General features: G+C 36.5%; 9 protein-coding genes across 9 annotated transcripts; 5 read left to right on the forward strand and 4 right to left on the reverse strand. All coding sequences in view use genetic code 12, as the record gives it.

The window, feature by feature from the left end:
* Nucleotides 1–31: 31 nt before the first annotated feature.
* CDC14 (phosphoprotein phosphatase) lies at nucleotides 32–1,785 on the reverse strand (the record flags this gene model as incomplete). Its single annotated transcript, XM_067690360.1, has 2 exons — nucleotides 32–1,680; nucleotides 1,740–1,785. 2 exons carry the CDS (start codon nucleotides 1,783–1,785, stop codon nucleotides 32–34), a joined length of 1,695 nt encoding a protein of 564 aa, XP_067548834.1.
* A 326-nt stretch (nucleotides 1,786–2,111) lies between these two features.
* Nucleotides 2,112–2,702, forward strand: I9W82_001599 (uncharacterized protein; the record flags this gene model as incomplete). Its single annotated transcript, XM_067690361.1, has 4 exons — nucleotides 2,112–2,114; nucleotides 2,172–2,268; nucleotides 2,337–2,583; nucleotides 2,645–2,702. 4 exons carry the CDS (start codon nucleotides 2,112–2,114, stop codon nucleotides 2,700–2,702), a joined length of 405 nt encoding a protein of 134 aa, XP_067548835.1.
* Nucleotides 2,703–3,038: 336 nt separating this feature from the next.
* RPS13 (40S ribosomal protein uS15) lies at nucleotides 3,039–4,002 on the forward strand (the record flags this gene model as incomplete). Its single annotated transcript, XM_067690364.1, has 2 exons — nucleotides 3,039–3,059; nucleotides 3,568–4,002. 2 exons carry the CDS (start codon nucleotides 3,039–3,041, stop codon nucleotides 4,000–4,002), a joined length of 456 nt encoding a protein of 151 aa, XP_067548836.1.
* A 241-nt stretch (nucleotides 4,003–4,243) lies between these two features.
* On the forward strand, nucleotides 4,244–5,377 carry I9W82_001601 (TFIIH/NER complex subunit; the record flags this gene model as incomplete). Its single annotated transcript, XM_067690365.1, has 1 exon — nucleotides 4,244–5,377. One exon carries the CDS (start codon nucleotides 4,244–4,246, stop codon nucleotides 5,375–5,377), a length of 1,134 nt encoding a protein of 377 aa, XP_067548837.1.
* A 6-nt stretch (nucleotides 5,378–5,383) lies between these two features.
* I9W82_001602 (uncharacterized protein) lies at nucleotides 5,384–5,806 on the reverse strand (the record flags this gene model as incomplete). The annotated part of the gene is made up of 1 exon (XM_067690366.1): nucleotides 5,384–5,806. One exon carries the CDS (start codon nucleotides 5,804–5,806, stop codon nucleotides 5,384–5,386), a length of 423 nt encoding a protein of 140 aa, XP_067548838.1.
* A 262-nt stretch (nucleotides 5,807–6,068) lies between these two features.
* On the forward strand, nucleotides 6,069–7,481 carry I9W82_001603 (uncharacterized protein; the record flags this gene model as incomplete). Its single annotated transcript, XM_067690367.1, has 1 exon — nucleotides 6,069–7,481. The coding sequence occupies one exon, from the start codon at nucleotides 6,069–6,071 to the stop codon at nucleotides 7,479–7,481; it is 1,413 nt and encodes a 470-aa protein (XP_067548839.1).
* Nucleotides 7,482–7,563: 82 nt separating this feature from the next.
* FCA1 (cytosine deaminase) lies at nucleotides 7,564–8,028 on the reverse strand (the record flags this gene model as incomplete). Its single annotated transcript, XM_067690368.1, has 1 exon — nucleotides 7,564–8,028. The coding sequence occupies one exon, from the start codon at nucleotides 8,026–8,028 to the stop codon at nucleotides 7,564–7,566; it is 465 nt and encodes a 154-aa protein (XP_067548840.1).
* Nucleotides 8,029–8,506: 478 nt separating this feature from the next.
* VPS15 (ubiquitin-binding serine/threonine protein kinase) lies at nucleotides 8,507–12,637 on the reverse strand (the record flags this gene model as incomplete). Its single annotated transcript, XM_067690369.1, has 1 exon — nucleotides 8,507–12,637. The coding sequence occupies one exon, from the start codon at nucleotides 12,635–12,637 to the stop codon at nucleotides 8,507–8,509; it is 4,131 nt and encodes a 1,376-aa protein (XP_067548841.1).
* Nucleotides 12,638–12,769: 132 nt separating this feature from the next.
* On the forward strand, nucleotides 12,770–13,465 carry I9W82_001606 (uncharacterized protein; the record flags this gene model as incomplete). Its single annotated transcript, XM_067690370.1, has 1 exon — nucleotides 12,770–13,465. The coding sequence occupies one exon, from the start codon at nucleotides 12,770–12,772 to the stop codon at nucleotides 13,463–13,465; it is 696 nt and encodes a 231-aa protein (XP_067548842.1).
* Nucleotides 13,466–13,580: the final 115 nt, after the last annotated feature.

Here is a 13,580-nt window from a genome sequence, read left to right on the forward strand (position 1 = left end):
AACCAGAGACATGAGGTCTACGCCTCACCAGTTACGCCTTTTTCCCACTGGTTTTCCTTATTCCTCCTGAATGCACTCTTGATGATTGATTAGAACCAGGACCACTACCACCACCCAGAGTCATTCGTGGTCTTGATGCGCGAGCTTTTGTCATTCTCAAATTACCATAATTGTTACTAGGCGAAGCTCCCGGTGATGATGAAGATAAGGTTGTACTTATAGTTCTCGTAGTGGTGGTTGTGGTTGTTTTTGTCAACAGCACAGGTTGCTGATGATGAGCAGAATTTGCTGATATTGAACGCAATACTCTCCATTCTGAGTTTTTATTTTGTGGTGTCAGTGTTTGAGTTGGTGAGCTTTTGATTACGTCTTGCATTACATTTTCATCGTCTGAATTATTAATCATTTCTATGCTTGGGTTTTCCTCTTCTTGGTCTTCTTGATCCTCTGGTTCTTCGAGGTACTTTCTTGGTTGCCCCGGGGCATCTGCTGGTACTGCTGTTTGAATCTTTGATGCTAATGCACTACTAATTTTGCGTCTTCTGATTGGAGTTGCTGAGAAGGAAGAGTCAACAACAAATGAAGAATTAAGTTGTAATTGATTGGATTGTTGCTCCAATTGGGTTTTCCTTTTGGCTTCTTTCATGCGTTTTTTGAAATCATCATATGAACATAATGGGAACAAGTTGCCGATAAATTCATCGGGTCTATTATCTAAAACCATCGTATGTCTCCACTCTCTAAAATAATTTTGATTGAGATATAACCAATGTTGTTGTGGTCCAACAACCATACCTGGCCGTAACATTCTCATGTATGCAATACACTCATTAGCTGTGAATCCATGAGTATAGATTAAATGAGCTCCAATTAAACATCCAGTACGTCCTAATCCTGCTTTACAATGTACAGCAATTTTGCCACCTCTGTTTATGATGCATTCGGCAGCTCCGATAAATTTCTGTACATATTCAAGTGTAGGACAAGTTCCATCATCGAAAATCATATCAACATGTTGAATATTTCTCTTTGTAAACTCTTTTGCGTCATAAAGATGGGAATTTAATCTTATAACCAATTGAACATTATTTGTTGTAAAATAATCCAATACTTTTTTAAAAGGTTCATTGAGGGGAGTGTGTTTCTTTTGTTGTGGTGAGGCAAATGCAATAAAGTCCTTTGATATGACGTTGAAATCTCCTTGATCTACTCGTTCATATTGTTCATATTCAACGAGATCAAATGCAGTTAAATCAATCATTCCTCTTTCCTTAGCTCTCCACATTCCATAAACAACATCTTGAATTGTAATTTCGAAATCAGCATTTGAATACCCAGCATCTCTGAAACTGGCAAAGGGAACATCAAATTGAGCTATTGGTTGTAAAACTTGATGAGGAGCCCAAGATTGCACTAAAACCATATAACAACACAACATACATGCAGCATTTGCCCGTTGTTTTGGGCACGTAGAGCTGTAAAACACCACTGCTTTACCTTGATTTTCATCATCATTCAAGATGTTATGTAAAACCACTGCAAAACGATAAAGATTACCAATGTTTAATGGACCAAAGTCTAAATGAAATGCGTTATAGGGTAATGCATCTTCAACTGTGAAATATACTAAATCCTTAGTATCTGATGGGGTATAATCATAAGCTCCAAGGTAGATTCGATCTGTGAAATAACAGTTAGTAAGAAGCTGTTGAAGAAATGAACGTGTTTTGTTAACATACTTTTTAAGAACTCAATGAGTGGTACAGTTGATTTATTTCTCCCCATTGGTATGATGTGATCCTTTTTTGGAGTAAGTAAACGAGTGGTGGATATGAATGAAGCTGACTCTAAGAAGAAGATTAGATCTAAGAAAAGATGTTTGATGTCTGTCTGCTTGTGTTTTGCTTATGTTGTGTTTATGTTATGTTTTTTTTTGGTTGTTTACATTTATTCCCAATTAGGAAATTATTATACCAGTTGTACACGACCTTAAAAACGATTGCGAATTTACCAAACTTTATCAACAAGCTTGACCAACGGGGAGAGACTTGCGATTATTATTACTCTTTGGGTGCAAAATATAACTACATCCTATTAGCTTTGTTATCGCAATGGTGCGACATACACTACAAGACACTAAACCAAAATCTGTTACTAACAAGTTCCTTTAGTCTTCCAATTTATATTCGTTTTCATCAACTACGTTATCTCAACTAAAGAAATTTAGATTTGAAAGTGCTAGAGTTAATAAACCACAAGCATTAATATGTATGTCAATACTGAACTCAACTAAAACTGTTCCAGTACTAACTTCAAGGCTCCAAAAGATAAGATAGATAAAGAGACCAATGAAATTAAACAAGAAGTTGATGATACAATAGATTCAATAGAAGGATTAGTTGAAGAATTACCCGATAACAGTCCTAGATACATCTTACTATCATACCCTATAAAGACTAAAGATGGTAGATTACAATCTCCATTGGTAATGTTGTATTGGATTCCACCAACATCAAATCAAGCTAATAGGATGTTGTATGCAGGAGCAGTGGAACAGTTTAGAGACAAAGCAGGTGTATCAAAGTACGTATAATGAGGGAGATAAATATATGCGTTGAGTATTATACTAACTGATGTCGTTTAGGTTAATTAAAGTTGAAGATGAAGATGATTTTGAAGATATTGAAGAACAATTGGTATAACTATATACAGGCATTGATTTTTTTATCTAATAAATACATCCCTTCCAAACAGTCGGGATTTTAAGCAAATGTATTAGCTCTAGAATTACCACAACAGTTACCGAAGTAGTAAGGCGTTTGAATGTCCGGGTAATACTATAATATCCGGGTAACATTTATTTTTTTCTATTGGTCGTGTACGTGTGTACAAACTGAAAAAAAGAAAAAAAAAAATTCTCTCTCTGTGTGTCTCTTTGTAGGTGAAAAATTTTTTTTTTCAATCCCATCTAATCTTCCAGTTCTTCTTCTTCTTCTTTTCCATCAGCAGTCTATAAAACTACATTAAAATCATTCATCATGGGTCGTATGCATTCATCTGTATGTGTGAACAACTAATTTCAAAAAACAACTATATCACAATACTAGATGTTCTTGTTTTGATTCAACAAGAAGGGAGATTGAACGAGAAAAAGCAATGGTTTCACAGGAGTCTTGCCCAAAGTAAACGATTCACCTACGGTAGACTATACATACCTAGAATTGTTACTATATACGCTTTGAGTATTTGATAACCTGGACATTGCCTTTTTCTTTCGTGTGGCTCTTGGGGAGAGATGTGAAGGATGGAATGAATACTGGAGAGAGTGAGTTTTTGGGGGCGAACCCTTTGCTCTTCTTCTTTACCTTGGCTTACTTCTTTTGACTGAGTCCAGATAGAAGGCAGTTTAACTGTCACCTTGAAGGAAAAATGTCTTCTTCCCCTCAACCCAGAGCCTATCCCAAACATTGTCGTGAAAAAATCAACTACTAGTCTTCTCGTTTGTGGTTATTATAACCTCACCTCTCAAAAGGATCAATTCATACTAACAGTTTTTGTCTCTTATAGGGTAAAGGTATTTCCTCATCTGCTATTCCATACTCAAGAAACGCACCATCATGGTTCAAATTGTCAGGTGACGATGTTGTTGAACAAGTCATCAAGTATGCAAGAAAAGGTTTGACTCCATCTTCAATTGGTGTTGTCTTGAGAGATGCTCATGGTGTTTCTCAAACCAAGGTTGTCACTGGTAACAAGATCTTGAGAATTTTGAAATCAAACGGTTTGGCTCCAGAAATTCCAGAAGATTTGTACTTCTTGATTAAGAAAGCTGTTTCAGTTAGAAAACATTTGGAAAGAAACAGAAAAGATAAAGATTCTAAATTCAGATTGATTTTGATTGAATCAAGAATCCACAGATTGGCTAGATACTACAGAACTGTTGCTGTCTTGCCACCAAACTGGAAATACGAATCTGCTACTGCTTCTGCTTTGGTTGCTTAAGTAGGGGGAGCTTTTTTCACTTTCCTTTCTTTTCTTTTTGCATTCTATGTGCTAATTATATATTAATAAATGTACTTTTGTAAATGGGTTATTCAGCTGCGTTGTAGTTAGGTGTTTAAAAAGATTCCCCTGTATTACTCTGAAGGAGTCTTGCGTTCTGTCTTTTCGCAATCATCTCTTGAAAAAAATATCAAAAGTTTCAAACCGCTTCCTTATCGAATCTACATCTTCCACCTTCTAAATGGATGCTATATCAGATAGAGTATTTACAGAATCCTCGCTTGAATCATCATCAACAACCGATGAGCCATCACTACTCACTATAATCCTAGACATATCACCTCGTGGCTGGTTTCATATTCGCAATTCAATCTCATTACAAGATGTAGCCAAATCCTTACTTGTCTTCCTAAATGGCCATTTATCAATCAATAACTCCAACCAAGTTGCATTCATTGCTAGTCTGTCGCAAACTTCTAAATTCTTGTATCCTCATCCAAGTATTCAAAGCACCAATGAGGCAGAATCAAACTCGACTAAGTCAAAAGTATCACCAGGAATGTATCGACAATTTAAAAATGTTGATGAGGTTGTATTACAAGAATTGAATCAGTTTATTAAAGATACAAGTGAGAATGCTCAAAATGGATCTTCCAAGGGACATTCAAGTATTACCGGTGCTATAAGCATGGCTTTGACATACACTTATCGAATGTCAATACTAGATCAATCGGTACAAACAACTACAGCATCAGCAATCAGCACATCATCAGCAATGAACAATGCCATCAAGAGGACCGATGCCGGATCAGGTGGCACTGGTTCTACAACCACATCAGCTACGGCCGCTGCAACCACTTCATCATCAATTAAATCACGTATTCTAATAGTCAGTGCCAATGATGGCGACGACTCAATCAACTACATCCCATTAATGAATTGCATATTCACAGCACAGAAATTAAAAGTTTCAATCGACGTGGCTAAATTGGGGTTTAAAAATTCTTCATATTTACAACAAGCTAGTGATGCCACCAACGGCGTCTACTTACATCTACAAGATCCACAAGCAATAATTCAAGTATTGGCAACTGCATTCTTCATTGAACCCAATTTACGACCCTATGTCATTTTACCAACAAATAGTCAAGTTAATTATAAAGCTAGTTGTTTTGTCACTAAACGTCCTGTTGATGTTGGATTTGTGTGCTCTGTGTGTTTGTGTATAATGAGCCAGGTGCCTGATGATGGAAAGTGTCCTGCTTGTTCAAGTGATTTTGACAAACGGAGCGTGAAAGAATTGACTAGAGAACCACAAGTTGTCACTAAAAAGAAACGCAAGTTGGAGGATGCGAGTAAAGTTAATGGAAGTTAGAACTACTCAGGACGTCGTTTCGTCTCCTTCTATCCCATCTGATGTGATGTTGAAAGGATAAGTCTCTGGATACTGATGAACATTAATCAAATGATCAATTCTCAATTGAGATGAAGTAAATTGTATATCACAACTCTCACAAAGACATCGTATAAGCATACTGCCATGATCTCTTTCTGAGCTCCCAGTTTGTAGCTTTAAGAATGGATTATGATACTCGTCAATATGTAAATCCAATATATATCGAGATGGAAATATCTTGTTACATGTCAAGCATTGATATTCATGAAATGTAAGGAAATGATTTTGGAATCCATCGTGGCCGTATGCTATAGTAGAACAGTATGGACATTCTAGTGGTGGATATGCTGGGCTATGAGTGGTGTATGCTGTTTCCTCACTGTTTTCTTCTCGACTTCTTTTGCCCATTTGGGTGGTACGCTTGAATAGATCTCTGGTGGTGTGGGAAGATTGTGATGTGTCGCGAAAAGTATTTTGATGTCGACATTGCCTTCATAATTTTCATTGCTTTCGCATGCAAAGCTACGCTTGCTCTTATGTCACACAAACGAGTAATACTAAGGAAGGTTCAGCATACGTTTTGCCTGTTTATAGGGGATTATAAGTGAAGCAAAGACCAACAGGATTTGAAAATGGGGGGAGTTCAGAATGGCTCTGTATAATCTGAACCATGATTGATACAGTGTCAACAATCACTACTCCATTGATGGCCAATTGGGAGGATATCATTTTGAACCATATTCTCTTGAACTTGAACCAACACCAAGCGTTGAGGTTGGCTACTTTGAATTCGAAATTTTCCAAAAGTATCAAGTCCAAGTTGTACGGCAACATTCATGTTTATCTTTCGGAACGATTGAGAGAAAGTGATGCTGAGAGGGATCCAAACAGAATACAGTTTAAGTTCCATAAGGACATAAACAATTTCAAGACGAACAAGTTTACCATTATTTCCTTTAATAACTTCAAGGAATACATGCCAAAAATGGATCCAAATGAACCAATTCATTTACTTGAGATGTTTGATATGCCTTCTGAGTTTGAGAAACAAATTGCTCTGCATTTGAAAAAGATTGAGTATTTTACTGTTATTTCAAATAATTATGATGCAGCAAGTACTACCAATGGAGAAGGATATTCTGAACCCGATGAACTGTCATCTTGGATAAAGGCACCCAATTTTAGTACAGCTTGTGGCGACAAGAATTACACAAGAAAATTAGAGTATGATGATTGTGATTATGATTTTCATGAATTGGACGAAGTTTTGTTGCTGAATGTGCCCAGAAATGATTCTGTCAAGTGTTTGAAATTACATGCAAACAATGGGTATAGGGACTTCAACTTGATTAATCAAGTCTCAACTTTGACTGAATTGTATATCACTTTTGATATCACGCATGGCGTTCATGTTAGGAAAGTTAACTTTAAAATTACTTTACCATTGCAAAAACTATACATTATTTGGAATGCACCATATGATCGTATTAAGCAGACCAGTACTTTGGTTTTTGGTATTGAAAAAGCATTTGAGACTCGCTATATTCAAGAATTGGCCTTGGAGGTTGGTTGTGGTTTTAATTATCTCATCAAGAACGACCTCACTAATTCGTTCCCCAGATTGAGACAGTTGTGTCTTGGTATAAATGAAGGTCCATGCAGCAACGATGACAAGGCCCTTGATGAATTTAACCAAATTTCTCACAGCAATGTACAAATGCTAATAATTGCAACAGGCAAGAAACTGGAAGAAGAATTGGCATCCAAATTTGCCAATTTGTTTTACAAGTTTCCTCAAGCAAACATCCATTGGTGGAATACCAGGTTAGTTCAGATAGAAGAGGGATATAAATTGGATATTTTTTGCATGCTTAGTCCTAGTTTACCGTTTGCTGTGGTTGGATTGCATTGGAAATCCAACATTAACAGTGGTACGCAAAATGGATGGAAAAAGAAATACACAATTAAAGCTGGAACTTCGACTGGAAAATCAACCAAGGGCGCAAGAAAGTTGGAAGTGTTGTTCAAGAAAATTTACAGTGATGATGAGTTGGAGATTATTCGCAAAAGTGCAGATGGTTGATGATGACAATCTGAAACTTTGTATATTCCTTATTAGTAATATTGCCCACTATCTACAACTCCACTCTATTCCCACTTCTTCTCTATACACCAATATCTTCATTCCAACATTGTGGTTTCTCTTCGATAAACTTTTGTAAAATCTGCTTACACCCGTCATCATTCAAGTTCACAACTTCCACTCCATGTTCTTTCAACAATGCTTCCCCACCCATAAACGTTTCATTTTCACCAACAACAACACGTTTGATTCCATACAATAATATCGCACCAGTACACATTAAACAAGGTGATAAGGTTGTATACATTGTACAATCAAGGTATACTGAAGCGGGCAATCTACCGGCGTTTTCCAAAACTGACATTTCACCATGTAAGATAGCTGATCCTTTTTGGACTCTTTGATTGTGACCTGAGGACAATAGAGTGCCGTCTGATTTAATTAGACAGCCACCAATTGGGATACCGCCTTCTGAGTATGATTTCTGAGCTTGGTCGAGGGCTATTTGCATACCTTTCTTATCATCAAATGAGGAGGAAGAAGTCATTGTCGTTGTGTATTTTGAGCTTGTTTCGGAAGGCTGAGTGTGATGGTTTTTCAGTACTAGTTAGAGAAGGGGGTCCCTATGTTGGTCTTCAGCTATTCTTCTCTTATCACCATGAGATGTTACTTTTTGAAAACTTTTTCTTCTCGGAATTGTATCCCAATTAGGAAGTAAAGATGCGCAAATTCGTTTAACCCTCCATTAGCAACGGGCATGTAACTTGGAACTCTGTCCTAACTTTAGTTAACCAGCCGAACACTTATGCGTAATAAAAGGAAGTGAAAGTATGCCGTTATATTGATTTAGTCATCCCAATATTTCCTAGTTCCTAAATTTTTGCAAAATTTTGCAACAAAGCTGACACACAAAATCCTCTTCTATATTCGTTCTAAACAAATTAGATTTTATTGAAAGTAACTACACATTTATCCATACAACAAACCATTCATTATCTTAGAGGTATTTAAATCTGATCCCCCTTTTATCTCACCTCCAAGCTCAAATTATCAATCATGTCTTCAATTCTAGCTTGAGACAAATCACTATCAACTTCAATCAACTTGCATTTTAAGTGCTGAATATTTCCCTGTTGAACCACACCTTTACATTCCAAAGAAGGGATTTCAAACAACAACTCTAGGTCTTTAGCTACTGACTTGATATAAATGGTGACTAATCGCTCTTTGATAACCAAATCACCAAATTTAGCCCTAACTGAGTCCACATTGGATGAGTTGACCAACTTTACTTCATCAATTTGATCAACAATATATTTATCATTGGGAGCATCGCTTGCTACTGATTCCACGTGTATTTGCCATGATTTCAAAAGTATCTTGAATCGTAAATCCCATAATGTAAGATATCCTTGTTGAGTAGCAATTATACACCAAGTATTCTTTTTGGATCCACTGGTTACAAAACTGCTAATTATTCCAAACGATAGTGGGTTTTGTAAAATATATTGTCGTTTCATAGTAATCATATCAATGACATTGACTTGCAGTTGATAATCAATGGCATAAATCACATTGTCAACAGTTTCAACAAGCGTAACAAATGATGACAAGACCAATTTGCGAATTAGCACTGGTTTCATAAACTTGATGATTTTATGATTCTTGTTTCGCACCAATTCAATTCTGAATATTCGCACGGACCCATCTCGACAAGCAACAACAATACAATTCCTCATTTGACAAAATGCAATTGATGTAATTCGTGACTTGAGTTCAGTTGATTGATCGGCAGTTACTCTTAAGCGGTTGATATTACCCAACTTGGAAAATTCCCATATCTTGAGCACTCCATTTTCAGATCCAGTGACAAAGTAATCATTCATTGGGGATCTAGCCAAGCATGTGTAAGCATCAATATCTTCGCTTGTGCGGCGTATGTTCAAATTAAACAAGTTGAAACTATCCAACTCAATTGCCGTTTTACCTTTTAGAGGTTTGCCAAATTCAGTGAAATCATCAAGTGTCGGAGTTATTGCCAATGAATGTAAATAGTTCCAAATAAATTGATTTGTTCCTGTGTACGTATGCTTTACATGACTTGTGATTACACGACTTTCATCAACATGATATGATTTATGAAACAATGTAGGGTCATTCATCCACGACGTCTGGGCAAAACTATCACGACTCGACTCCATTTCTCCAAATACATTAGCTTCAACTGTTTGCACAGAAGCGATAGCTCGTTCCATATTGGGTAATACAAAAGTGTGATGCAGCAGTTTCGAATGGTCTAAGCTCCTTAATGACACAGTGTCTTCTGACTTGACAACAACTTTATTCTTCTTCTGTCCTGTCACTGAAGTAACTGGTTCAGACTTGAATGCAACGTCAAGGAAAACATTTCTTGGAGTGAGATTAACCTGTTCAAATGACACTTGTTGTTGCTGCTGCTGCTGTGACGACACCGTGGTCCTTGATATCCGACTGATTCGATAGATATAACTTCTTAAAACAAGGATTTTCCATAACGATTTATCATCTAACCCAATTGACTTTAATTTGAGTAGCCATTGTTTATCTTCTGAACTTAGGGGGATATTTTCTTTGCTTCTACCACTATTGTATGAAACAACAGCGGTGCTCAACTTTGGAATATAGACAGATTTCCCCATATTTTCAGGAAATGATACTGGCCCTTTACCGGTGACACCATTATTCGAAATCAATGAAAACCCCTTTTCTTGCCAAAATAATGTCTTATTAGTAAATGTCAATGCCCAAGTGACCATTGCATCAAAGACTTGTTTACTCAATGGCCGAGTGAGGCACGGATACAATGAATTCCAATTTAATTCAAACACATCATAACTCAAATATCCCTTGATTAATGGATACAAGAAGCAATATCGATCAGCATCACTTAAATTATTACTTATTGAGATAATCAAGTTAATCAACGACTGACGAATCCACTCATTTGGATGTAGTAAAAGATAAATTGAGTTTGAAATCAACTCAGTATAAATTTCCAATGTATTGAACTCCAACTTTGAATTAATCAATTTCTGCAGTACGAATTCATTGAAAATACGAAGTACTTTTAAAACAACAAATTGTTCACCTTCATTGATGGATTGGAGTAATAAAGGTAGGATATATTGTTCAAACGACAACGCACCAATATATGGCCCCATTTGTAAGACTGCTGATAAAAATGCTAGTCGAAGTATTGGATCGGGATCATTTAAATATGAAATTAAATGAGGGAGGATGATATCATTTGTCTTATCTCTACCGAAAAACTGGCACAAGGGAAGAATATTTTCAAGTAGACTTACCTTGACTGCCGACTGTGGATCGGTAAGTATACTCAACGTTATTTCTTTAAATTTTTGATCCAATTGGTCTTTTGATAGATGGATTGTGGTTACTGATTTCATGACACTTTCAGGGAGCAAATTAGTGATATTTGCCATACTATTATGACCACCTTGTTTGAAGGCTTTTGACATTGACCAAAACTTTTTAGCAACAATTGCAAGATATGGTAAACAAACTGCAACACAACTATTGATTAGCCTTTGTGATCCTGAATCTATTTTCAACAACAATAGATTGTTAATTTTGGTTAATAGGTATTCGGGAAATACAAGAATATTGGTTGGAGTAATGTAGGAGCAAGATAACATCAACGTTGTTATTGCATTCAACGCCAAACAAACAACTTTTGCTGAAGCGTGATCGAGTGAATGGTATACCGAGTGTTCAATAAATTCATCCAATATCGAGCACAAATACGGTAGTGATCGGTCCAATTTAGATTCATCATTGATTTGTTCAGACAACGCTAGTATCAACAAACAGCACTTTCGTTTCGATTCAGGTAATTTTACCGTTTTCAATAACGAAGTTATCAAGTTGATGATAATCAAAGAAACCTCACTGCCATTACTATCTCCAATATACTTTTTCGATTGAATTCGATAATTATGGGGCATACTCGGAAGATTCATCTTCATAGGAAGAACCAGCGACAGATGTTGTTGCTCTTTATAAACGAACCCAAAAGCTTGACTAATTTTAGCAAAATTGTTATAAATGTGGTTAATTTTTAAATCGCTTGGTGTCATATGATCCGTCTTGCTTTCAGAAATGAACTTCTCTTGGTGATTTATATTCTCCATAAACTCATACAAAAAGGTGTAAAAAAACTCCGGGAAGCAGACACCCCTAAACTCTTGCAATAATTCTCGAGCACTAGTTCTTTCACTTGGATTCACTTTTAGTAATTTCCAAATTAGTTTGACAATGTGAGGATTCTGAATATTTGAAAAATCAGGTTCGTACTCATTCTTCATGTACTTGAACAATTGCGATAATGTAAAGACCGGCTCTCCATCACACCACATCTCAGCAATAACACAACCTAGACTGAATAGGTCCATTTCATCGGTTACATCGTTTTTGAAATTGAATGATCCGTCGTCTTTGAAATTCAGAACGTTCTTGACACTATTTTGACTATTGTAGAATCGTTCTGGTGCAATATAACAAACTCTTCTCCCTGAACTATCAAAATAGAAGGAGAATTGATTTGGATTATCTTCTGGGATATATGTAGGTTTAGTTAGATTTGCAAAATCAGTAATCAAGACCCAGTTCCATGATGTTACAAGTATATTCTCCAAACGTAAATCGCCATGATGCACATTTAAAGAATGCAATTCACAAACAGTTTTCAACAATTGGAATGTAATAAACAACTTCTCCACTGGCTCCAAGAAGGGACGTAAGGATAGTCGATCGTATAAATTTATCTTGGCCATTTCTCGAATCATATACCCAGCTCGGTCAGTTTCGATTAGTTTATGCCAAGTCAATACACTCTTGAATGGGTATAGCATTGAGGACTCCTTGACTAGGTATTCTAGTACACTCTGAAGCTGTAAAGCATATGATGGAGTGGATGGTTTAATCAAGAGTTTGATAATGACAAAGTTGCCCGTGTTCTTGTCTATGGCTTTGATTGTTTTGAGAAATCGTGAATTGTTGAGTAGCTCAACGTATTGATAGTTTTCTAATGCGTCAACATACGATGATATGGCAATTGTAGGAGCAGATGGTGCCAATAAGGACAACTTTTGGCCCATCTTAGCAAAGGGGGATTGAGGGTGGTGGTGTTTGAGGGATAAGAGAATGGGAAACAGAAAATAGAAAGCGCAAAGGAATTTACATTCACACAGAAAGACAGAGTAAACACACTATCACACAACTAACCTCTAATGGACAGTAGAAGCGACAGAGGTGCTGACAATGATGTTGATGACGATGAAGGATTGAGTTTAGTTCCAGCATTGCCTATAAACGACGCAAACACTGACCAAGATGTACTACGATACCTTCAAGATGTACGCAATGAAGCCACCTCAATGAATCATATATTCTACCATGAGAGAGAAAATAGTAGTAGGGAAACAGACCTTATTGCTTCAACAGAAGACCCTGTTGCGATCACTGATCCAGCATTCGATGCTTGGTCATCACAATTGATACACAACTTTAAACAGCTAAAAGAGAAGATACGAAACCAGGATCCTAAAACTATATCCTACGACACCAAGTACTCACTTAAATGGAAAACTGCATTCAAAAATTCACCACCAGATATAAACTATTTTGCCTATGCATTAGACCGGAAGCTATGTTTTGACATTCTAGCGGAGTTGACGAAAAGACTTAGTATTACCATGAAGGAAACTTTTGGACAATGGATTTGGAAACTTTTCTTGAAGATTGACAATATTTTAGAAGCTAGTGAATGTGCTAGAATGAGAGAATTGGCTCAAGTAGCGATCAAGTTGAAATCAAAGTTGGAAGAAAGTACTACTGTGGTTAATTCAGTGGCTGGTTTTACTTTTGATATGATCATTGTGATTGTGGGTACATATTATGGGCAATATGATTTGTTACATAGGTAGATAAAGTGTAATATAGCGTTTTCCTTTGTTGAAAGTAACGTACAAATGTAGAGTGCTCTTTTCTCATGTTATCAGTGGAAAATTTTTTGTTCAACTCCACTTCACCAACACCTCG

Source organism: Candida metapsilosis (genome assembly GCF_017655625.1).
Source record: "Candida metapsilosis strain BP57 chromosome Unknown scaffold2, whole genome shotgun sequence".
NCBI lineage: Eukaryota > Fungi > Ascomycota > Pichiomycetes > Serinales > Debaryomycetaceae > Lodderomyces > Lodderomyces metapsilosis.